The sequence below is a fragment of the Panulirus ornatus genome, chromosome 10 (assembly GCF_036320965.1).
Source record: "Panulirus ornatus isolate Po-2019 chromosome 10, ASM3632096v1, whole genome shotgun sequence".
NCBI lineage: Eukaryota > Metazoa > Arthropoda > Malacostraca > Decapoda > Palinuridae > Panulirus > Panulirus ornatus.
In genome coordinates, this window is record NC_092233.1 from 32996885 (window position 1) to 33022515 (window position 25631).

A 25631-nucleotide genomic window follows, 5' to 3' on the forward strand; every position below is an offset into this window, starting at 1 on the left:
TCGTTCACACTCAGTCTCTAGCTGTCATGTATAATGCACCGAAACCACAGCTCCTTTTCCACATCCAGGCCACCCAAAACTTTCTATGGTTTACCCCAGACACTTCACATGCCCTGGTTCAATCCATTGACAGCATGTCGACCGCGGTATACCACATCGTTCCAATTCACTCTATTCCTTGCACGCCTTTCACCCTCCTGCATGTTCAGGCCCTGATCACTCAAAATCTTTTTCACTCCATCTTTCCACCTCTAATTTGGTCTCCCACTTCTCGCTCCCTCCACCTCTGACACATATATTCTCTTTGTCAATCTTTCCTCACTCATTCTCTCCATGTGACCAAACCATTTCAAAACACCCTCTTCTGCTCTCTCGGCCACACTCTTTTTACTACCACACATCAAACATCTCATTTCCAGCACATCCACCCTCCTCCACACAACTTTATCCATAGCCCACTCTTCGCAACCATATAGCATTGTTGGAGCCACTGTTCCTTCAAACATACCCATTTTTGCTTTCCAAGATAACGTTCTCGACTTCCACACTTTCTTCAACGCTCCCAGAACTTTCTCCCCCTCCCCCACTCTATGACTCACTTCCGCTTCCATGGTTCCATCCGCTGCCAAATCCACTCCCAGATATCTAAAACACTTCACTTCCTCCAGTTTTTCTCCATTCATACTTACCTCCCAGTTGACTTGTCCCTCAACCCTAGTGTACCTAATAACCTTACTCTTATTCACATTTACTCTCAGCTTTCTTTTTTCACACACTTTAACAAACTCAGTCACCAGCTTCTGCAGTTTCTCACCCGAATCAGCCACCAGTGCTGTAACATCAGCGAACAACAACTGACTCACTTCCCAAGCTCTCTCATCCACAACAGACTGCATACTTTCCTCTTTCCAAAACTTTTGCATTCACCTCCCTAACAACCGCATCCATAAACATATATATATATATATATATATATATATATATATATATATATATATATATATATATATATATATATATATGCACGAGACCGGGTTATAGTGATGGGTGATTTGAATGCAAAGGTGAGTAATGTGGCAGTTGAGGGAATAATTGGTATACATGGGGTATTCAGTGTTGTAAATGGAAATGGTGAAGAGCTTGTAGATTTATGTGCTGAAAAAGGACTGATGATTGGGAATACCTGGTTTAAAAAGCGAGATATACATAGATATACGTATGTAAGTAGGAGAGATGGCCAGAGAGCGTTATTGGATTACGTGTTAATTGACAGGCGTGCGAAAGAGAGACTTTTGGATGTTAATGTGCTGAGAGGTGCAACTGGAGGGATGTCTGATCATTATCTTGTGGAGGCTAAGGTGAAGATTTGTATGGGTTTTCAGAAAAGAAGAGTGAATGTTGGGGTGAAGAGGGTGGTGAGAGTAAGTGAGCTTGAGAAGGAGACCTGTGTGCAAAAGTACCAGGAGAGACTGAGTACAGAATGGAAAAAGGTGAGATCAATGGAAGTAAGGGGAGTGGGGGAGGAATGGGATGTATTTAGGGAATCAGTGATGGATTGCGCAAAAGATGCTTGTGGCATGAGAAGCGTGGGAGGTGGATTGATTAGAAAGGGTAGTGAGTGGTGGGATGAAGAAGTAAGAGTATTAGTGAAAGAGAAGAGAGAGGCATTTGGACGATTTTTGCAGGGAAAAAATGCAATTGAGTGGGAGATGTATAAAAGAAAGAGACAGGAGGTCAAGAGAAAGGTGGAAGAGGTGAAAAAAAGGGCAAATGAGAGTTGGGGTGAGAGAGGATCATTAAATTTTAGGGAGAATAAAAAGATGTTCTGGAAGGAGGTAAATAAAGTGCGTAAGACAAGGGAGCAAATGGGAACTTCAGTGAAGGGCGCAAATGGGGAGGTGATAACAAGTAGTGGTGATGTGAGAAGGAGATGGAGTGAGTATTTTGAAGGTTTGTTGAATGTGTTTGATGATAGAGTGGCAGATATAGGGTGTTTTGGTCGAGGTGGTGTGCAAAGTGAGAGGGTTAGGGAAAATGATTTGGTAAACAGAGAAGAGGTAGTGAAAGCTTTGCGGAAGATGAAAGCCGGCAAGGCAGCAGGTTTGGATGGTATTGCAGTGGAATTTATTAAAAAAGGGGTGACTGTATTGTTGACTGGTTGGTAAGGTTATTTAATGTATGTATGACTCATGGTGAGGTGCCTGAGGATTGGCGGAATGCGTGCATAGTGCCATTGTACAAAGGCAAAGGGGATAAGAGTGAGTGCTCAAATTACAGAGGTATAAGTTTGTTGAGTATTCCTGGTAAATTATATGGGAGGGTATTGATTGAGAGGGTGAAGGCATGTACAGAGCATCAGATTGGGGAAGAGCAGTGTGGTTTCAGAAGTGGTAGAGGATGTGTGGATCAGGTGTTTGCTTTGAAGAATGTATGTGAGAAATACTTAGAAAAGCAAATGGATTTGTATGTAGCATTTATGGATTTGGAGAAGGCATATGATAGAGTTGATAGAGATGCTCTGTGGAAGGTATTAAGAATATATGGTGTGGGAGGAAAGTTGTTAGAAGCAGTGAAAAGTTTTTATCGAGGATGTAAGGCATGTGTACGTGTAGGAAGAGAGGAAAGTGACTGGTTCTCAGTGAATGTAGGTGTGCGGCAGGGGTGTGTGATGTCTCCATGGTTGTTTAATTTGTTTATGGATGGGGTTGTTAGGGAGGTAAATGCAAGAGTTTTGGAAAGAGGGGCAAGTATGAAGTCTGTTGGGGATGAGAGAGCTTGGGAAGTGAGTCAGTTGTTGTTCGCTGATGATACAGCGCTGGTGGCTAATTCATGTGAGAAACTGCAGAAGCTGGTGACTGAGTTTGGTAAAGTGTGTGGAAGAAGAAAGTTAAGAGTAAATGTGAATAAGAGCAAGGTTATTAGGTACAGTAGGGTTGAGGGTCAAGTCAATTGGGAGGTGAGTTTGAATGGAGAAAAACTGGAGGAAGTGAAGTGTTTTAGATATCTGGGAGTGGATCTGACAGCGGATGGAACCATGGAAGCGGAAGTGGATCATAGGGTGGGGGAGGGGGCGAAAATTCTGGGGGCCTTGAAGAATGTGTGGAAGTCGAGAACATTATCTCGGAAAGCAAAAATGGGTATGTTTGAAGGAATAGTGGTTCCAACAATGTTGTATGGTTGCGAGGCGTGGGCTATGGATAGAGTTGTGCGCAGGAGGATGGATGTGCTGGAAATGAGATGTTTGAGGACAATGTGTGGTGTGAGGTGGTTTGATCGAGTGAGTAACGTAAGGGTAAGAGAGATGTGTGGAAATAAAAAGAGCGTGGTTGAGAGAGCAGAAGAGGGTGTTTTGAAGTGGTTTGGGCACATGGAGAGAATGAGTGAGGAAAGATTGACCAAGAGGATATATGTGTCGGAGGTGGAGGGAACGAGGAGAAGAGGGAGACCAAATTGGAGGTGGAAAGATGGAGTGAAAAAGATTTTGTGTGATCGGGGCCTGAACATGCAGGAGGGTGAAAGAAGGGCAAGGAATAGAGTGAATTGGAGCGATGTGGTATACCGGGGTTGACGTGCTGTCAGTGGATTGAATCAAGGCATGTGAAGCGTCTGGGGTAAACCATGGAAAGCTGTGTAGGTATGTATATTTGCGTGTGTGGACGTATGTATATACATGTGTATGGGGGGGGGGGGGCCATTTCTTTCGTCTGTTTCCTTGCGCTACCTCGCAAACGCGGGAGACAGCGACAAAGTATAATAGAAATATATATATATATATATATATATATATATATATATATATATATATATATATATATATATATATATACTTGATGTGTAGTTTGTACACACGTCATGTATTCCTGTGTTGCATTAGGTCCATCATGGCCATTCCTGACTCTGTAGTTCGCCTCATACTGACTTTCCACACCTGAACCTTAGGTCCTCATGGAACGATATTTGTACATGACCTACTTACAGCCTCAACCCTCCATTTCACCCACCAGTACATACGGCCTCAACCCTCCATCTCCCCCACCAGTACTTACGACCTCAACCCTCCATCTCCTTCCAATATTTACGGCCTCAGCCCTCCATCTCTCCCACCAGTACTTACGGCCTCAACCCTCCATATCCCCCACCAGTAATTACGACCTCAACCCTCCATCTCCCCCACCAGTACTTACGGCGTCAACCCTCCATCTCCCCCACCAGTACTTACGACCTCAACCCTCCATCTCCCCCACCAGTACTTACGGCTTCAACCCTCCATATCCCCCACCAGTAATTACGACCTCAACCCTCCATCTCCCCCACCAGTACTTACGACCTCAACCCTCCATCTCCCCCACCAGTACTTACGACCTCAACCCTCCATCTCCCCCACCAGTACTTACGGCCTCAACCCTCCATCTCCCCCACCAGTACTTACGACCTCAACCCTCCATCTCCCCCACCAGTACTTACGGCTTCAACCCTCCATATCACCCACCAGTACATACGGCCTCAAGACTCCATCTCCCCCACCAGTACTTACGGCCTCAACCCTTCATCTCACCTTTTACTACTTACGGCCTCAACCCTCCATCTCCCCCTCCAGTACTTACGGCCTCAACCCTCCATCTCCCCCTCCAGTAATTACGACCTCAACCCTCCATCTCTCCCACCAGTACTTACGGCCTCACTCCTCCATCTCCTCCACCAGTACTTACCTCAACCCCCCATCTCCCCCACCAGTACTTACCTCAACCCCCCATCTCCCCCACCAGTACTTACGGCCTCAACCCTCCATCGTCCCCCCCAATACTTACGGCCTCAACCCTCCATTTTCCCCACCAGTACTTACGGCCTCAACCCTCCATCTCCCCCACCAGTACTCACGGCCTCAACCCTCCATTTTCCCCTCCAGTACTTACGGCCTCAACCCTCCATCTCCCCCACTAGTACTTACGACCCCATCCCTCCATCTCCCCCACCAGTACTTACGGCCTCAACCTTCCATCTAACCCACCAGTGCTTACGGCATCAACCCTCCATATTCCCCCACCAGTACTTGTGGCCTGAACCTTCCATCTCCACCAGTACTTACGGCCTCAACCCTCCGTATTCCCCACCAGTAATTACGACCTCAACCCTCCATCTCCCCCACAAGTACTTACGGCCTCAACCTTCCATCTCCCTCAACAGTGCTTACGGCCTCAACCCTCCATATCCCTCAACAGTACTTACGGCCTCGACCCTCCATCTCTCCCACCAGTACTTACGGCCTCAACCCTCCATATTCCCCATCAGACTTACGACCTCAACTCTCCATCTCCCCCTCCAGTACTTACGGTCTCGACCCTCCATTTCCCCCACCAGTACTTACTGCTTCAACCCTCCATCTCCCCCACCAGTACTTACGGCCTCAACCCCCCATCTCCCCCACCAATACTTGTGGCCTCAACCTTCCATCTCCACCATTACTTACGGCTTCAACCTTCCATCTCCCTCAACAGTACCTACGACCTCAATCCTCCATCTCCCTCTTCAGTACTTGTGGCCTCTACCCTCCATCTCCCTCACTAGCACTTGTGGCCTCAACCCCCCATCTCCCCCACCAGTAATTACGACCTCAACCCTCCATCTCCCCCACCAGTACTTACGACCTCAACCCTCCATCTCCCCCACCAGTACTTACGACCTCAACCCTCCATCTCCCCCACCAGTACTTACGGCCTCAACCCCCCATCTCCCCCACCAGTACTTACGGCCTCAACCCTCCATCTCCCCCACCAATACTTGTGGCCTCAACCTTCCATCTCCACGATTACTTACGGCTTCAACCTTCCATTTTCCTCGCCAGTACTTACTACGTCAACCCTTCATCTCCTTCACCTGTTCTTGTGGCCTCAACCCTCCATCTCCCTCACCAGTCCTTGTGGCCTCAACCCTCTATCTCTCACCAGTACTTGTGGCCTCTACCCTCCCTCTCCCTCACCTGTTCTTGTGGCCTCAATCCTCCATCTCCCTCACCAGTCCTTGTGGCTTCAACCCTCTATCTCCCTCACCAGTGATTGTGGCCTCAACGCTCCATCTCCCTCATCACTACTAGTGGCCTCAACCCTCCATCTCCCTCACCAGTCCTTGTGGCTTCAACCCTCTATCTCCCTCACCAGTGATTGTGGCCTCAACCCTCCATCTCCCTCACCAGTCCTTGTGGCCTCTACCCTCCATCTCCCTCACCAGTCCTTGTGGCCTCAACCCTCCATCTTCCTCACCAGTCCATGTGGCCTCTACCCTCCATCTCCCTCACCAGTCCTTGTGGCCTCAACCCTCCATCTCCCTCATCAGTACTTGTGGCCTCTACCCTCCCGCTCCCTCCAGTCCTTGTGGCCTCAACCCTCCATCTCCCTCACCAGTGCTTGTGGCCTCAATCCTCCGTCTCCCTCACCAGTTCTTATGGTCTCAATCCTCCATCTCTCTCCAGTGCTTGTGGCCTCCACCCTCTCGCTCCCTCCAGTACTTGTGGCCTCAACGCTCCATTTCCCTCACCAGTCCTTGTGGCCTCAACCCTCCATCTCTCACCAGTACTTGTGGCCTCAACCCTCCATCTCCTTCACCAGTTCTTATGGCCTCAGTCCTCCATCTCTCTCCAGTGCCTGTGGCCTCTACCCTCTCGCTCCCTCCAGTACTTGTGGCCTCAACGCTCCATTTCCCTCACCAGTCCTTGTGGCCTCAACCCTCCATCTCTCACCAGTACTTGTGGCCTCAACCCTCCGTCTCTCACCAGTACTTGTGGCCTCAACCCTCCGTTTCTTCCACTAGGACAAGTTGGTATTCTCCTTCCTGGTGTGCGTCAACCTGCAGCGGTCGGAAAACAAGGTGGTGGACGCTGAGTGGCTCTTCCTGTTGACAGGGGGTGTGGCTCTAGCCAACGACCCCGCCCCCAACCCTGCACCCGAGTGGTTGCCGGAGACGACTTGGCTTCAGTTCCAGTGGCTCAGTTGTCTGCCCTCACTTAAGGTAATGACTGACGTTCTTGATCCAGCTGTAAATGCGTGTCCCGCACTAGTACCTGGTACATGCAGTGGCAGAATGTTCACGTGTTCAGTAACCATAATGAAACATGTAAGTCGTGTCCCTCACCACTGGGCTCCACTGCCACCAGCTCCTGGGTTATATCATGAAGGTCAGTTAGCGGACCACATTGGCTTCAGGTCCTTTGCGAGGCCAGGTAAACATTCCTCCCGCGTTTGAGAATATGTAATGGGTTCTTATGCATGTACCTGCGCACGTACTTGTATGTATCCTCAGTAACGTAGGACGCAGTCTGACGTTACACACTCACACAGCCACACACACACACACACACACACACACACACAGTCTTGAGGTGTAGCATTCCTCCACACACATCTGATTACTGTGTAATTCATTCGAATGAATACTTCGCCCTCCAAATGTTCTTTCATTTGTTTAGTATTTTAAGATAAGACAAAGTGGGATGACTGTGACCAGTAAACATCGGTTGTTTTCTTCTCTTAGGTTTAAGATTCTCAGTTTCATCTTTCAGGATGTAAGTGATAGGGTGTTACGTGCCTCTACAGCATTATTGTTGTGTGTCTCTGTTGTAATGAATATGATCACTTGACAGTGAACAACATGAGGTGAGACATTCACATTCGGTCACATATTCCTAGACCAAGTGTTGCCTTCCTGCAGTGATGTTTAAACACTTTACACCTGGAAACCGTATACTCCTGGAATGTTGGCTTTCTGTATGGAATATACCAACCTGGATACGGACGCAACCTGCGAATTAAGCAGAAAGGAATAAGCTGTCAGACCACACTGTCCTACCTGAGGCTGTTTGTGATGGCAAGAGTGTGGCACGAGTAGGACAACAAACATGACTGACAACTTGGTATGGAAGTGAGGTAGCGACGCTGGAATGTTAGTCGTGCACTTGAGGTGTTGTCTCATCTGGTCTTAAACGTATGTGTGGTAGTGATGGTCTTCGCTACTCTGATTGGTAAGTCATTATTCCTCTCTTGAAGAAATAGTACATTGCCTCATTTGAAGAAAAATATGTATCTACGAGTTTGTATCCGTTACTACGAGTGAAGTTAGACTAATTAAATTTTGAAGCGCTGCTTGGATAGATGTTATCAAAGTCTCTGATGATTTCAAATACTTTAACTAAATCACATCCCACCCATCTCGTTTATAACCTAATCCCGTTTAATCCGCCTCTTCAGCTCTCCTGGGATTTCTCTGTCAGTCCGTGAATCATGTTGGTCTCTTTTCAAGTACAGAGACCGAAATGAAGAGTATTCAAGGTCGGAACGACCCATTGAATTACATAGTGAGAATTAGTTTCATAGATTTGAATACCCAGCCAATGATTCCTAGAATTTTGTTTTTTGTCCAGCTTTGTACTATTCTTCTTGGCTTTACTTCATCAGAGATTATTACATCTTAATGTTTTTCATTTAGTAGCTCACCACAATTGCTACTGTAGCTTCGTTTATCGTTTGTCTTACCGATATGTAAACTTTTAGACTTAGTGATATCAGAATACATTTGTCACCCTTGAGCCCAGTTTATCAGCTTGTCTACGTCAGCTTGTATGTATAGACATTCATCCCCTGTTGTGGCTTTGTTGACCAGGGAGCTTAGTATCGTGTGCACTTCGGGTTATCTTATAACGCAGCCTATGATTAATATATATAGAAAGGTGAACCACCCTGTGGCACGACACTTGTTATGTCTGACCATTTTGAGGCTCACACGTTAATGACTTATTTTAAGGCCAGTCAACCCAGTTTCCAGCGACAGAAGTACAACCCCATCCCCAGTACCAAGTGACTTATCTTGTAATTTTTGATACTAGAAATGGATGATGTTACCGCAATACTTTCATCATGCAGAATAGATGACAAAAGTCGAGCACATTTGTCAGACGTGAACGAATCCATGGAAACCCAGCTGGCAGTCGTTTTTATGGTTATCCTGTAAATGGTTTACAATCTGACTCAAAGAATGGCTTCCATAAGCTTACCAGCTACGACCATAAAGCTAATCAGGCAGTAATTTACGGGCAAGGACCATTTACCTTTTAGAATATCAGTTTTACATTGGCAGACTCTTGACGCACTGGAACTTCCCCTGTGGTAAGTGACGTCAACAGGAACGCCTGAGTGCTTAACTAGCTCATGTTTACATATTTTCTGTTTCTCATTTTTATTGTTCTCAGATGAATAACACTATCATAATGAAACACTGATGCGTTTGTTACTTCCTAACCACTCTGTCAACCCCCCCAGGGCTTGGTGGAGGAGTTTCCACAACACCTGCCGGAGTGGAGGGCGGTGTTCGAGTCGGAAAGCCCGCAGAAGGAGACCGTCCCATGTGAGGGAGAGGCTGAGCTGAGTCGCATGCAGTTACTGTGTGTCCTTCGGTGCCTTCGTCCGGATAAGGTGGTGGCCGCCGTGCAGGACTACGTGGCTGGTACGTTAGTGTGATCCTTAGAGTTGGGTTTACAATATATATATATATATATATATATATATATATATATATATATATATATATATATATATATATATATACCTGGAGATAGGGAGGAAAGAATACTTCCCACGCACTCGCCTCGTGTCGTAAAGGGCGACTAAAAGGGGAGGGAGCGGGGGCTTGAAATCCTCCTCTCCAGTTTTTACTTTTCCAAAAGAAGGAACAGGGAAGGGGCCAAGTGAGATTTTTCCCTCTTAGGCTCAGTCCTCTGTTCTTAACGCTACCTCGCTAACGGGGGAAATGTCATGAGAAGAAAGATCATGAGAGGCAAGTGTTTTAGGAGCAGCTGAGTGTGTTAGTAGTTTTGATGCACGAGACCAGGTTATAGTGATGGGTGATTTGAACGCAATGGTGATTAATGTAGCAGTTGAGAGTATAATTGGTGTACATGAGATGTTCAGTGTTGTAAATGGAAATGGTGAAGAGCTTGTAGATTTGTGTTGAAAAAGGACTGGTGATTGGGAATACCTGGTGTAAAAACAGAGATATTCGTAAGTATACGCATGTAGGTAGAAGAGATGGTCAGAGAGCGTTATTGGACTACGTGTTAATTGATAGGCGCGTGAGAGAGAGACTTTTAGATGTTAATGTGCTGAGAGGTGCAACTGGAGGGATGTCTGATCATTATCCTGTGTGTGCGGAGGTGAAGATTTGTAGAGGTTTTCAGAAAAGAAGAGTGAATGTTGGGGTGAAGAGGTGAAAGTAAACTTGGGAAGGAGACTTGTGTAAGGAAGTACCAGGAGAAATTGAGTGCAGAATGGAAAAAGGTGAGAGCGAATGACGTAAGCGGAGTGGTGGAGGAATGGGATGTATTTAGGGAAGCAGTGAAGGCTTGCGCAAAAGATGCTTGTGGCATGAGGAAAGTGGGAGATGGGCAGATTAGAAAAGGTAGTGAGTGGTGGGATGAATAAGATTGTTAGTAAAAGAGTAGAGAGAGGCATTTCGGTGAAGTGGGCTAATGGGGAAGTAATAACAAGTAGTGATGAAGTGGTGAAAAAAAAAAATGGAGAATTTTGAAGGTTTGTTGAATGTGTTTGATGATAGAGTGGCAGATATAGGGTGTTTTGGTCGAGGTGGCTTGCGAAGTAGGAGGGTCAGGGAGAATGGTTTGTTAAACAGAGAAGAGGTAGTGAAAGCTTTGCTGAAGATGAAAGCCGACAAGGCGGCGGGTTTGGATGGTATTACATTTGAAAATATTAGAAAAGGGGTGACTGTGTTGCTGAAAAGTTGGTAAGAATATTCAGTGTATGTATGGTTCATGGTGAAGTGCCTGAGGATTGGTGGAATGCATGCATATTGCCGTTGTGCGAAGGCAAAGGGGATAAAAGTGAGTGTTAAAGTTACAGAGGTATAAGTTTGTTGAGTATTCCTGGAAATTATATGGGAGGGTATTGATTGAGAGGGTAAAGGCATGTACAGAGCATCAGATTGGGGAAGGGCAGTGTGGTTTCAGAAGTGGTAGAGGATGTGTGGATCAGATGTTTGCTTTGAAGAATGTATGTGAGAAATATTTAGAAAAACAGATGGCTTTGTATGTAGCATTTATGGATTTGGAGAAGGCATATGATAGAGTTGATAGAGATGCTTTGTGGAAGTTATCAAAAGTATATGGTGTGGGAGGTAAGTTGCTAGAAGCAGTGCAAAGTTTTTATCGAGGATGTAAGGCATGTGTACGAGTAGGAAGAGAGGAAAGTGATTGGTTCCCACTAAATGTCCCTTTGCGGCAGGGGTGCGTAATGTTTCCATGGCTGTTTGATTTGTTTATGGATAGGGTTGTTAAGGAATTTTGGAGAGAGGGGCAAGTATGGAGTCTGTTGTGGATGAGAAGGCTTGGGAAGTGAGTCAGTTGTTGTTCGCTGATGATTCATCGCTGGTGGCTGATTCGGGTGAGAAGCTGCAGAAGCTGGTGACTGAGTTTGGTAAAGCGTGTGAAAGAAGAAGGCTGAGGGTAAATGTGAATAAGAGCAAGGTTATTAGGTTCAGTAGGGTTGAACGAAAAGTTAATTGGGATGTAACTTTCAGTGCAGAAAAACTGGAGGAAATGAAGTGCTTTAGATATCTGGGAGTGGGTTTAGCAGTGGATGGAACCATGGAAGCGGAAGTGAGTCACAGGGTAGGGGAAGGGGCGAAGGATCTGGGAGCGTTGAAAAATGTGTGGAAGGCGAGGACGTTATCTCGGAGAGCAAAAATGGGCATGTTTGAAGGAATAGTGGTTGTGCGGAGGAGGGTGGATGTGTTGGAAATGAAATGTTTGAGGTGGTTTGATCGAGTAAGTAATGAAAGGGTAAGAGAGATGTGGTAATGAAAAGAGTGTGGTTGAGAGTGCAGACGAGGGTGTATTAAAATGGTTTGGTCACATGGAGGAAATGAGTGAGGAAAGATTGACAAAGAGGATATATGTGTCAGAGAGGTGGAGGGAATGAGAACAAGTGGGAGACCAAATTGGATGTGGAAGGATGGAGTGAAAAAGATTTTGAGCGATCGGTGCCTGAAGACTTGGATTGAACCAGGGCATGTGAAGCGTCTGGGGTAAACCATGGAAAGTTTTGTAGGGACTGGGTGTGGAAAGGAAGCTGTGGCTTCAGTGCATCACACATAACAGCTAGAGACTGAGTGTGAACGAATGTGGCATTTGCTGTCTTTTCCTAGCGTTACCTCGCGCGCGCACGGGGGGAGGGGGTGCCATTTCATGTGTGACGGGGTAGCAACGGGAATGGACAAAGGCAGTAAGTATGGATATATACATGTGTATATATGTATATGTATGTATACGTTGAAATGTATAAGTATGTATATGTGCGTGTGTGTGCGTTTATGTATATACATGTGTATGTGAGTGGGTTGGGCCATTCTTTCATCTGTTTCCTTGCGCTACCTCGCTAACGCGGGAGATAAGGACTAAGTATTACAAAAAATTATATATATATATTGTTGTTATATATATATATTGTTGTTCGCTGATGATACAGCGCTGGTGGCTGATTCATGTGAGAAACTGCAGAAGCTGGTGACTGAGTTTGGTAAAGTGTGTGGAAGAAGAAAGTTAAGAGTAAATGTGAATAAGAGCAAGGTAATTATTAGGTACAGTAGGGTTGAGGGTCAAGTCAATTGGGAGGTGAGTTTGAATGGAGAAAAACTGGAGGAAGTGAAGTGTTTTAGATATCTGGGAGTGGATCTGGCAGCGGATGGAACCATGGAAGCGGAAGTGGATCATAGGGTGGGGGAGGGGGCGAAAATTCTGGGGGCCTTGAAGAATGTGTGGAAGTCGAGAACATTAACTCGGAAAGCAAAAATGGGTATGTTTGAAGGAATAGTGGTTCCGACAATGTTGTATGGTTGCGAGGCGTGGGCTATGGATAGAGTTGTGCGCAGGAGGATGGATGTGCTGGAAATGAGATGTTTGAGGACAATGTGTGGTGTGAGGTGGTTTGATCGAGTGAGTAACGTAAGGGTAAGAGAGATGTGTGGAAATAAAAAGAGCGTGGTTGAGAGAGCAGAAGAGGGTGTTTTGAAGTGGTTTGGGCACATGGAGAGAATGAGTGAGGAAAGATTGACCAAGAGGATATATGTGTCGGAGGTGGAGGGAACGAGGAGAAGAGGGAGACCAAATTCAAGGTGGAAAGATGGAGTGAAAAAGATTTTGTGTGATCGGGGCCTGAACATGCAGGAGGGTGAAAGGAGGGCAAGGAATAGAGTGAATTGGAGCGATGTGGTATACCGGGGTTGACGTGCTGTCAGTGGATTGAATCAAGGCATGTGAAGCGTCTGGGGTAAACCATGGAAAGCTGTGTAGGTATGTATATTTGCGTGTGTGGACGTATGTATATACATGTGTATGGGGGGGGGGGGGGCCATTTCTTTCGTCTGTTTCCTTGCGCTACCTCGCAAACGCGGGAGACAGCGACAAAGTATAATAAATAAATAATAAATATATTGGAAATGTCTTGGGGGTAAAGTCATGGGTTAACGAGAAGAAAATCAGCAAAGGAAGGAGTAGCATTACTACTGATGTTAGCAAAAATGAAAGCAGATAGCGAGAGACGGAGGATTATTCGCGTTTATGCACCTGGTCGTGAGAAGATCATGAGAGGCAAGTGTTTTGGGAGCAGCTGAGTGTGACAACAGTTTTGGTGCACGAGATCGGGTGATTTAAATGCGATGACTAATGTAGTAGTTGTGGGTATAACTAGGGGGTATGGGGTATTCAATAAAGTGAATGGAAATTGTGAACAGCTTCTGGAGTTGTGTGCTGAAAAAGTACTAATGATTAAGAATACTTGGTTTAAAGAAGGAACATAAACAATTATACGTATGTGAGCAGGGAAGATGGCCAGCGGGCATAATTGGATTACATAGACATGAAAAAGAGAGACTTATGGATGTGAATGTGCCGAGAGGGGCGGCTGTTGTGATGTATGATCATCATTACTTGTGGGGGCGAGAATGAACATTATTAGAGGTTTTCGGAAAAGAGGAAACATAATGAGTGAGAAGAAAGAGTGAGAAGAAAGTGGTGACAATAAGTGAACTTGGGAAAGTGACATATGAAGATGTACCGGTTAAGATAGAGTGCAGAATGGCAAAAGAGAGTAAATGAAGGAAGGGGAGTAGGTGAGGAATGGGAGGCATTTGGAGAATCCGTGATGGCATGTTCGAGAGATGAATGCTACATGCGTAAGGTGGGAAGTGGGCAGGTTAGAAAGGGTTGTGAGTAGTAGGATGAAGTAAAGTTGTTGGTAAAGAGAAAAGAAGTGTATGGGCAATACTTGCAGAGAAGTGCAAATGAGTGGGAGATGTAAAAGGAAAGCGGTAGGAGGACAAGAGGAAGGTACAGGGCTTGAAGACAAATTGAAGTTGGGGTGAGTGAGTATCAGTAAACTTTAGAGAGAATAAGAAGTTTTGGAAGGAGGTTAATAATGTGCGAAAACAAATGTAAACATCAGTGAAGTGGCAAAGGGGGAAGTGGTAGCATGTAATGATGAAGTAAGGAGGAGATGGAGTGAGTATTTTGAAGGGCTGTTGAATGTGTTTGATGATAAGGTAGCAGAAGTAGGCTGTTTCGGGCGGGGTGGTATGCAAAGTGAAAGAGGATTTGGGAGAGGTTTAGTGAAGAAAAAAGAGGTGGTGAGAGCCTAACGTAAGATGAAATGTGGCAAGGCGGGTAGTGTGGGTGTTATTGCAGCTGAATATATTGAGAAAGAGGGATGACTGTGTTGTTGATTGATCACTTAAAATTTTCAATGTATGTGTGGATCATGGTGAGATGCCAGAAGATTGACGAAATGCATGTATAGTGTTATTGTATATGGGCAAAGGGGATAAACGTGATTGTTTAAACTACAGAGGTTCAAGTTTGTTGAGTATTCCTGGTGAATTGTATAGCAGTGTGAGAGGGTGAAGGCATGTACAGAGCATTAGATTGCAGAGGAGCTTGTGATTTCAGAAGTGGTAGAGTAAGTGTAAATCAAGTGTTTTCTTTAAAGAATGTCTGTGGGAAATACTTATAGAAACACATGGATTTGTAACGTGGCAGTTATGGATCTGGAGAAAGCATATGATAAGGTTGATAAAGATTGATGCATTGTGTAATCTTAAGAATATGTTGCGTGGGGCGAAAGCTGCCAGAAGTAGTGAAAAGTTTTGTCAAAGGTTTTATGTATGTGTACGAGTAGCTAGAGGAGAATGTGAGTGGTTCTAAGTGAAGGTTGGTCTACTGTAGGGTTGTGCGATGTCACTGTGGCTTTCTAATTTGCTTATAAATGGAGTGCTGAAGGAGGTACATGCGAGATGCTTGGAGGGGCGAGTATGCAGGCTGTTGTGGTTGAGAGGACCTGGGAAGTGTAAGTTGTTTGCTGATGATACAGCACTAATGGCAGATTCGAGTGAGAAATTGTAGAAGTTGGTGATTGAGTTTTGAAGAATATGTGAAAGGAGAAGGTTGAGAGTAAATGTGAATAAGAGCAAAGTTATTAGGTTTAGCAGATTTGAGGGACAAGTTAGGAGGGATGTAAGTTGGATGGAGAAAAATTGGAAGAAGTGAAGTGTTTTAGATGTTTGGGAGTGGCCTTAGCAGTGATTGGAACCATGGAAGCGGAGGTGTGTCATAGGAAGTGTGAGGGGGCGGAGGTTCTGGGAGCATTTAGGAATGTGTGGAAACAGAGATGGTTATCTGGCAGGGCAAAATATGGGTTTGTTTCAAGGCATAGTAGTGCCAACAATATTATAAGATTGCGAGGCATGGACTATGAATTATAATGTGTGGAGGAAGGTTGATGTGTTGGAAATGAAATGTTTGAGGACAATATGTGGTGTGAGGTGGTTTGATCGAGTAATACATTGGTAAGAGAGAGGTGTGGTAATAAAACAAATGTTGATAGAACTGAATAGGGTATGCTGAATTAGTTTGGATATAAGAAGAGAAAGAGTGAGGAAAGGTTAAAAAATATATATGTGTCAGAAGTGGAGGGGACAAGGAGAAAGGGGAGAACAAATTGAAGAGAGAAGGATGGAGTGAAAAAGATATTGATTGATCGGGCCTGATGATACTGAAGGGTGAAAGACGTGGACAGGATAGAGTGAATTGGAGCGATGTGGTGTATAGGGGTCGAAATGCTGTCAATGGACTGAACCAGGGCATGTGAAGCGGCCGGGGCATCCATTGAAAGATATGTGGGGCCTGGTTGTGGATAGAGGGCTGTGGTTTCTGTGGATTGCACATGACACTTATAGAATGGATATGAGCGAGTTGCGGCCTTTCTTCATCTGTTCCTGGCGCTACCTTGCTTATGCGGGAAACGGTGATCAAATAAGGAATATGTATATATGGTAGTATGTGATAGAGTGTAAGAAAGTAAACTCTAGATTGATATGGGTAAAACTGAAAGTTGATGGAGAGAGATGGGTGATTATTGGTGCATATGCACCTGGGCATGAGAAGAAAGATCATGAGAGGCAGGTGTTTTGAGAGCAGTTGAGTGAGTGTTAGTAGTTTTGATGCACGAGACCGGGTTATAGTGATGGGTGATTTGAATGCAAAGGTGAGTAATGTGGCAGTTGAGGGAATAATTGGTATACATGGGGTGTTCAGTGTTGTAAATAGAAATGGTGAAGAGCTTATAGATTTGTTTGCTGAAAAAGGACTGGTGACTGGGAATACTTGGTTTAAAAAGAGAGATATACATAAGTATACGTATGTAAGTAGGAGAGATGGCCAGAGAGCGTTATTGGATTATGTGTTATTTGATAGGCGCGTAAAAGAGAGACTTTCGGATGTTAATGTTCTGAGAGGTGCAACTGGAGAGATGTCTGATCATTATCTTGTGGAGGCAAAGGTGAAGATTTGTAGAGGCTTTCAGAAAAGAAGAGAGAATGTTGGGGGTGAAGAGAGTGGTGAGAGTAAGTGAGCTTGGGAAGGAGACTTGTGTCAGGAAGTACGAGGAGAGACTGAGTGCAGAATGGAAAAAGGTGAGAGCAAAGGACGTAAGGGGAGTGGGGGAGGAATGGGATGTATTTAGGGATGCAGTGATGACTTACGCAAAAGATGCTTGTGGCATGAGAACGTGGGAGGTGGGCCGATTAGAAAGGGTAATGAGTGGTGGGATGAAGAAGTAAGATTATTAGTGAAAGAGAAGGGAGAGGCATTTGGACGATTTTTGCAGGGAAATACTGCAAATGATCGGGAGATGTATAAAAGAAAGAGACAGGAGGTCAAGAGAAAGGTGCAAGAGGTGGAAAAGAGGGCAAATGAGAGTTGGGGTGAGAGAGTATCATTAAATTTTATTGAGAATAAAAAGATGTTCTGGAAGGAGTTACATAAAGTGCGTAAGAAAAGAGAACAAATGGGAACATCGATGAAGGGGGCTAATGGGGAGGTAATAACAAGTAGTGGTGATGTGAGAAGGAGATGGAGTGAGTGTTTTAAAGGTTTGTTGAATGTGTTAGGTGATAGAGTGGCAAATATAGGGTGTTCTGGTCGAGGTGGTATGCGAAGTGAGAGGGTTAGGGAGAATGATTTGGTAAACAGAGAATAGTTTGTAAAAGCTTTGCGGAAGATGGAAGCCGACAAGGCAGCGGGTTTGGATGGTACTGCAGTGGAATCTATTAAAAAAGCGGGTGACTATTGTTGACTGGTTGGTAAGGATATTTAATGTATGTATGACTCATGGTGAGGTGCGTAATGATTGGCGGAATGCATGCATAGTGCATTAGTGCAAAGGCAAAGGGGATAAAGGTGAGTGCTTAAATTACAGAGGTATAAGTTTGTTGAGTATTCCTGGGAAATTATATGGGGTGGTATTGATTGAGAGGGTGAAAGTATGTACAGAGCATCAGATTAGGGAAGAGCAGTGTGGTTTCAGAAGTGGTAGAGGTTGTGTGGATCAGGTGTTTGCTTTGAAGAATGTATGTGAGAAATACTTAGAAAAACAAATGGATTTGTATGTAGCATTTATGGGTCTGAAGAAGGCATATAATAGAGTTGATAGAGATTCTCTGTGGAAGGTATTAAGAATATATAATGTGGGAGGCATGTTGTTAGAAGCAGTGAAAAGTTTTTATCGAGGATGTAAGGCATATGTACGAGTAGGAAGAGAGGAAAGTGATTGGTTCTCAGTGAATGTCGGTTTGCGGCAGGGGTGCGTGATGTCTCGATGGTTGTTTAATTTGTTTATGGATAGGATTGTTAGGGAGGTGAATGCAAGAGTTTTAGAGAGAGGGGCAAGTATGCAGTCTATTGTGGATGAGAGGGCTTGGGAAGTGAGTCAGCTGTTGTTCGCTGATGATACAGCGCTTGTGGCTGATTCGGGTGAGAAACTGCAGAAGCTGGTGACTGAGTTTGGTAAAGTGTGTGAAAGATGAAAGCTTAGAGTAAATGTGAATAAGAGCAAGGTTATTAGTTGCTGTAGGGTTGAGGGACAAGTCAATTGGGAGGTAAGTTTGAGTGGAGAAAAACTGGAGGAAGTGAAGTGTTTTAGATATCTGGGAGATTTGGCTGCGGATGGAACCATGGAAGCTGAAGTGAGTCACAGGGTGGGGGAGGGGGCGAAAGTTCTGGGAACGTTGAAAATGTGTGGAAGGTGAGAACATTATCTCGGAAAGCAAAAATGGGTATGTTTGAAAGTATAGTGGTTCCAACAATGTTATATGGTTGCGAGGCGTGGGCTATAGGTAGAGTTGTGCGGAGGAGGGAGGATGTGTTGGAAATGAGATTTTTAAGGACAATATGTGGTGTAAGAAATGAAAGTGTAAGAGAGATGTGTGGTAATAAAAAGAGTGTGGTTGCGAGAGCAGAAGAGGGTGTTTTGAAATGGTTTGGTCACATGGAGAGAATGAGTGAGGAAAGATTGACAAAGAAGATATGTGTATCAAAGGTGGTAACGAAAGAAGTGGGATACCAAATTGGCGGTGGAAGGATGGAGTGAAAAAGATTTTGAGCGATCGGGGCCTGAACATGGGAGGGTGAAAGGCGTGCAAGGAATAGAGTGAATTGGAACGATGTGGTATATCGGGGTCGACGTGCTGTCAATTGATTGAACCAGGGCATGTGAAGCGTCTGGGGTAAACCATGGCTTGGATGTAGAAAGGGAGCTGTGGTTTCGGTGCATTATACATGACAGCTAGAGACTGAGTGTGAACGAATGTGGCCTTTGTTGTCTTTTCTAAGTGCTACCTCGCGCTCATGCGGGGGGAGGTGGTTGTCTTTTCATGTGTGGCGGGGTGGCGACGGGAATGAATAAAGGCAGCAAGTATGAATTATGCACGTGTGTATATGTCTGTGTATGTATATATATGTATGCGTTGAAATGTATAGGTATGTATATGCGCGTGTGGACATGTATGTATATACATGTGTATGTGGGTGGATTGGGCCACTCTTTCGTCTATTTCCTTGCGCCACCTCGCTAAGGCGGGAGACAGCGACAAAGTATGATATAAATATATATATATATATATATATATATATATATATATATATATATATATATATATATATATATATATTTTTTTTTTTTTTTCTTTGTCGCTGTCTCCCGCGTTTGCGAGGTAGCGCAAGGAAACAGACGAAAGAAATGGCCCAACCCACCCCCATACACATGTATATACATACGTCCACACACGCAAATATACATACCTACACAGCTTTCCATGGTTTACCCCAGACGCTTCACATGCCTTGATTCAATCCACTGACAGCACGTCAACCCCGGTATACCACATCGCTCCAATTCACTCTATTCCTTGCCCTCCTTTCACCCTCCTGCATGTTCAGGCCCCGATCACACAAAATCTTTTTCACTCCATCTTTCCACCTTGAATTTGGTCTCCCACTTCTCCTCGTTCCCTCCACCTCCGACGCATATATCCTCTTGGTCAATCTTTCCTCACTCATTCTCTCCATGTGACCAAACCATTTCAAAACACCCTCTTCTGCTCTCTCAACCACGCTCTTTTTATTTCCACACATCTTTCTTACCCTTACGTTACTTACTCGATCAAACCACCTCACACCACACATTGTCCTCAAACATCTCATTTCCAGCACATCCATCCTCCTGCGCACAACTCTATCCATAGTCCACGCCTCGCAACCATACAACATTGTTGGAACCACTATTCCTTCAAACATACCCATTTTTGCTTTCCGAGATAATGTTCTCGACTTCCACACATTCTTCAAGGCTCCCAGAATTTTCGCCCCCTCCCCCACCCTATGATCCACTTCCGCTTCCATGTTTCCATCCGCTGCCAGATCCACTCCCAGATATCTAAAACACTTCACTTCCTCCAGTTTTTCTCCATTCAAACTCACCTCCCAATTGACTTGACCCTCAACCCTACTGTACCTAATAACCTTGCTCTTATTCACATTTACTCTTAACTTTCTTCTTTCACACACTTTACCAAACTCAGTCACCAGCTTCTGCAGTTTCTCACATGAATCAGCCACCAGCGCTGTATCATCAGCGAACAACAACTGACTCACTTCCCAAGCTCTCTCATCCCCAACAGACTTCATCCTTGCCCCTCTTTCCAAAACTCTTGCATTCACCTCCCTAACAACCCCATCCATAAACAAATTAAACAACCATGGAGACATTACACACCCCTGCCGCAAACCTACATTCACTGAGAACCAATCACTTTCCTCTCTTCCTACACGTACACATGCCTTACATCCTCGATAAAAACTTTTCACTGCTTCTAACAACTTGCCTCCCACACCATATATTCTTAATTCCTTCCACAGAGCATCTCTATCAACTCTATCATATGCCTTCTCCAGATCCATAAATGCTACATACAAATCCATTTGCTTTTCTAAGTATTTCTCACATACATTCTTCAAAGCAATATATATATATATATATATATATATATTTATATATATATATATATATATATATATATATATATATATATATATATATATATATATATATATATATATATATATATGGTGAGGGGTTACAATACTGCATTTCACCAGCACTGAGTAGTCGGTGCATGTATATAAGGAGACGGCCGTTGATGTAATAGTATGAAGTTAAGGTAGGTTTACACTTACGCACTTTTGTGTTACGGCCTGGTACGGCGTGGGCCGCACTAAAGATGCCAGCGAGGTGGCGCGGTGAGAGGCAAAATGACCGTTATTGGGCGGCGTCCCTTGTTTTCGTGCGGTGTGTTACGGCGTGTTGTTGCGGTAATGTTGCGGTGTCTTGCGCAGTGTCACGGCGGTGGTGCGGTGTTTGCGGCTTTTGATGGCGCGGTTTCATACGGCATGGCACGGCCTCTTGCGGGTGGTTGCGGTGTGTCGCGGGTAGCTTGCGGTGTTGTTGCGGGTAGCTTGCGGTGCTGCTGTTGCGGAGTGAGCACACATGTGCACGAGACACGACGTGGAACGATGCATGATTGTTGCACATGCACCGTTCCAAACCGTGTCGGATATGAACCAAGGGTATATATAGAGGTCTGGCAAGCACATGCCTCATTCTTTTGCCAGCCAGCATACAGTATGGACATCCAGAGCCTCTCACCCCAGGAGACCCAGAGAATTTTGGCAGCTGAACTCTGTATTTGTGCAGTCCAGGTCGTCTGCGAGTGGAGAAGAAGACGTACTGCAGTGCCACACCCACCAGAACGATTGCGAAGGAAGGACGGCAGGGCAGGGCGGTTATGGAGTCGGGAGTGGCTGACACGGCGACAATTATATGGAAACTACGACCAGCTGCTACAAGAATTGAACAAAGAGGACCCCGAAGGACACAAGAATTTCCTACGCATCTACCCAGAATTGTTCCAGGAGATGGTTGAGTGGCTGACGCCCATTTTGAAGAGGAGGACGCTAGAATGCGGAATGCACAAGAGGTGGGACTTAAGTTGGCGGTCACCCTCCGGCACCTGGCAACTGGGAACGACTATCCAAGTCTCCAATACAGCTTCAGAGTCTCCAAGGCTTCCATATGCCGGTTTATCCCGATAGTCTGCGATGCCATTATCGACAGCTACAAACCAGAAGTGATGAAGTGCCCCAAGGCACCAGAAGAATGGAAGAATGTAGCACAACGATTCGCCTCAAAGTGGAACTACTTCAGTTGTGTGGGAGCCCTGGATGGGAAGCAGGTCGCAATCAAGAAACCCAGAGGTGGAGGCTCACTGTACTTCAGTTACAAAAAGTTCCACAGCATCGTCCTCATGGCCCTCCCCGATGCAAATTACAAGTTCTTGTACATCGACGTCGGTGCAGAAGGAGGCGCTGGGGATGGAGGTACCTGGCAGATGTGCACCCTGGCCAGGGCCATTAATAACAACCGTGCACACTTCCCTCATGACACAACTCTGCCCGACGACAACGAACCCATCCCCTACCACATAGTCGCCGACGATGCCTTCGCTCTCAAGACGTGGATGATGAAACCCTACTCCCACCAATCACAAGATCCCACCGAACGACTACACAGCTACAGACTATCTCGCGCTCGTCGTGTGGTGGAAAACGCATTCGGGCTGCTACAGATGAGATGGCGAATCTTCGGAAGGACGATGCAACAAGATGTCCCTGTTTGCAAGAAGCTAACGATGTGTGCATGTGTCATGCATAACCTGACACTGCAACACTACCCAATTTGCTCGCACCGTTGTCGACCATGAGGACCAACAACATGATGTCGTCCCTGGTACTTGGAGGGAGGAGTCACTGAACCTCATGGTACAACTTATGGCAAGAAGGGGACTGAACTACACACGGCGAGCGAAGGCAGTCAGAGATTACCTGGCCCAGTATTACTCATCGGATGCAGGCGCAGTGGAATGGCAAGAGCGAATGGTGTTTCCTCGAGGACGACCTCCTCCTGACAACTAGAGGACACACACACATATATATATAACCAAACCCAACCAGTGAATGTACATAATTGTAAATAAAGTTCATGATGTACTTAACATTGTTTGATACTCCCATATTTGTGTATTGTCTGATAGCCATATTAATGTGATAGAGATTATTTGATGGATGATTGGAACTTATATGAAATGGTGTTGGAAGATATTGAACTGAAACTTAACAGGAATGAGAAAGAAACATGAAAAGCATATTGGTCATAACATAAATACAGTATTTAAAGTTCATATTCTGACGCCAAATACCCCTCGATGGTTGGTGTACTTATAATAAACTAAAAATACATGAAAAGCATATTGGGAAGAACATATAAAAGTTTTAAATAATTAAAGTACATGAAAAGCATATTGGGAAGAACATATAAAAGTTTTAAATAATTAAAGTACATGAAAAGCATATTGGGAAGAACATATAAAAGTTTTAAATAATTAAAGTACATGAAAAGCATATTGGGAAGAACATATAAAAGTTTTAAATAATTAAAGTACATGAAAAGCATATTGGGAAGAACATATAAAAGTTTTAAATAATTAAAGTACATGAAAAGCATATTGGGAAGAACATATAAAAGTTTTAAATAATTAAAGTACATGAAAAGCATATTGGGAAGAACATATAAAAGTTTTAAATAATTAAAGTACATGAAAAGCATATTGGGAAGAACATATAAAAGTTTTAAATAATTAAAGTACATGAAAGCATATTGGGAAGAACATATAAAAGTTTTAAATAATTAAAGTACATGAAAAGCATATTGGGAAGAACATATAAAAGTTTTAAATAATTAAAGTACATGAAAAGCATATTGGGAAGAACATATAAAAGTTTTAAATAATTAAAGTACATGAAAAGCATATTGGGAAGAACATATAAAAGTTTTAAATAATTAAAGTACATGAAAAGCATATTGGGAAGAACATATAAAAGTTTTAAATAATTAAAGTACATGAAAAGCATATTGGGAAGAACATATAAAAGTTTTAAATAATTAAAGTACATGAAAAGCATATTGGGAAGAACATATAAAAGTTTTAAATAATTAAAGTACATGAAAAGCATATTGGGAAGAACATATAAAAGTTTTAAATAATTAAAGTACATGAAAAGCATATTGGGAAGAACATATAAAAGTTTTAAATAATTAAAGTACATGAAAAGCATATTGGGAAGAACATATAAAAGTTTTAAATAATTAAAGTACATGAAAAGCATATTGGGAAGAACATATAAAAGTTTTAAATAATTAAAGTACATGAAAAGCATATTGGGAAGAACATATAAAAGTTTTAAATAATTAAAGTACATGAAAAGCATATTGGGAAGAACATATAAAAGTTTTAATAATTAAAGTACATGAAAAGCATATTGGGAAGAACATATAAAAGTTTTAAATAATTAAAGTACATGAAAAGCATATTGGGAAGAACATATAAAAGTTTTAAATAATTAAAGTACATGAAAAGCATATTGGGAAGAACATATAAAAGTTTTAAATAATTAAAGTACATGAAAAGCATATTGGAAGAACATATAAAAGTTTTAAATAATTAAAGTACATGAAAAGCATATTGGGAAGAACATATAAAAGTTTTAAATAATTAAAGTACATGAAAAGCATATTGGGAAGAACATATAAAAGTTTTAAATAATTAAAGTACATGAAAAGCATATTGGGAAGAACATATAAAAGTTTTAAATAATTAAAGTACATGAAAAGCATATTGGGAAGAACATATAAAAGTTTTAAATAATTAAAGTACATGAAAAGCATATTGGGAAGAACATATAAAAGTTTTAAATAATTAAAGTACATGAAAAGCATATTGGGAAGAACATATAAAAGTTTTAAATAATTAAAGTACATGAAAAGCATATTGGGAAGAACATATAAAAGTTTTAAATAATTAAAGTACATGAAAAGCATATTGGGAAGAACATATAAAAGTTTTAAATAATTAAAGTACATGAAAAGCATATTGGGAAGAACATATAAAAGTTTTAAATAATTAAAGTACATGAAAAGCATATTGGGAAGAACATATAAAAGTTTTAAATAATTAAAGTACATGAAAAGCATATTGGGAAGAACATATAAAAGTTTTAAATAATTAAAGTACATGAAAAGCATATTGGGAAGAACATATAAAAGTTTTAAATAATTAAAGTACATGAAAAGCATATTGGGAAGAACATATAAAAGTTTTAAATAATTAAAGTACATGAAAAGCATATTGGGAAGAACATATAAAAGTTTTAAATAATTAAAGTACATGAAAAGCATATTGGGAAGAACATATAAAAGTTTTAAATAATTAAAGTACATGAAAAGCATATTGGGAAGAACATATAAAAGTTTTAAATAATTAAAGTACATGAAAAGCATATTGGGAAGAACATATAAAAGTTTTAAATAATTAAAGTACATGAAAAGCATATTGGGAAGAACATATAAAAGTTTTAAATAATTAAAGTACATGAAAAGCATATTGGGAAGAACATATAAAAGTTTTAAATAATTAAAGTACATGAAAAGCATATTGGGAAGAACATATAAAAGTTTTAAATAATTAAAGTACATGAAAAGCATATTGGGAAGAACATATAAAAGTTTTAAATAATTAAAGTACATGAAAAGCATATTGGGAAGAACATATAAAAGTTTTAAATAATTAAAGTACATGAA

The 25631-nt window shown here is 42.9% G+C and overlaps 1 protein-coding gene across 1 annotated transcript in view; it reads left to right on the forward strand.

Moving 5' to 3' along the window:
* Positions 1–25631, forward strand: part of LOC139750623 (dynein axonemal heavy chain 7-like) — a 298921-nt gene that overhangs the window by 242907 nt on the left and 30383 nt on the right. The window contains 2 exon segments of the mRNA XM_071665298.1: positions 6805–7002; positions 9306–9489. Of these exon segments, the coding sequence (XP_071521399.1) occupies positions 6805–7002; positions 9306–9489 (382 nt within the window).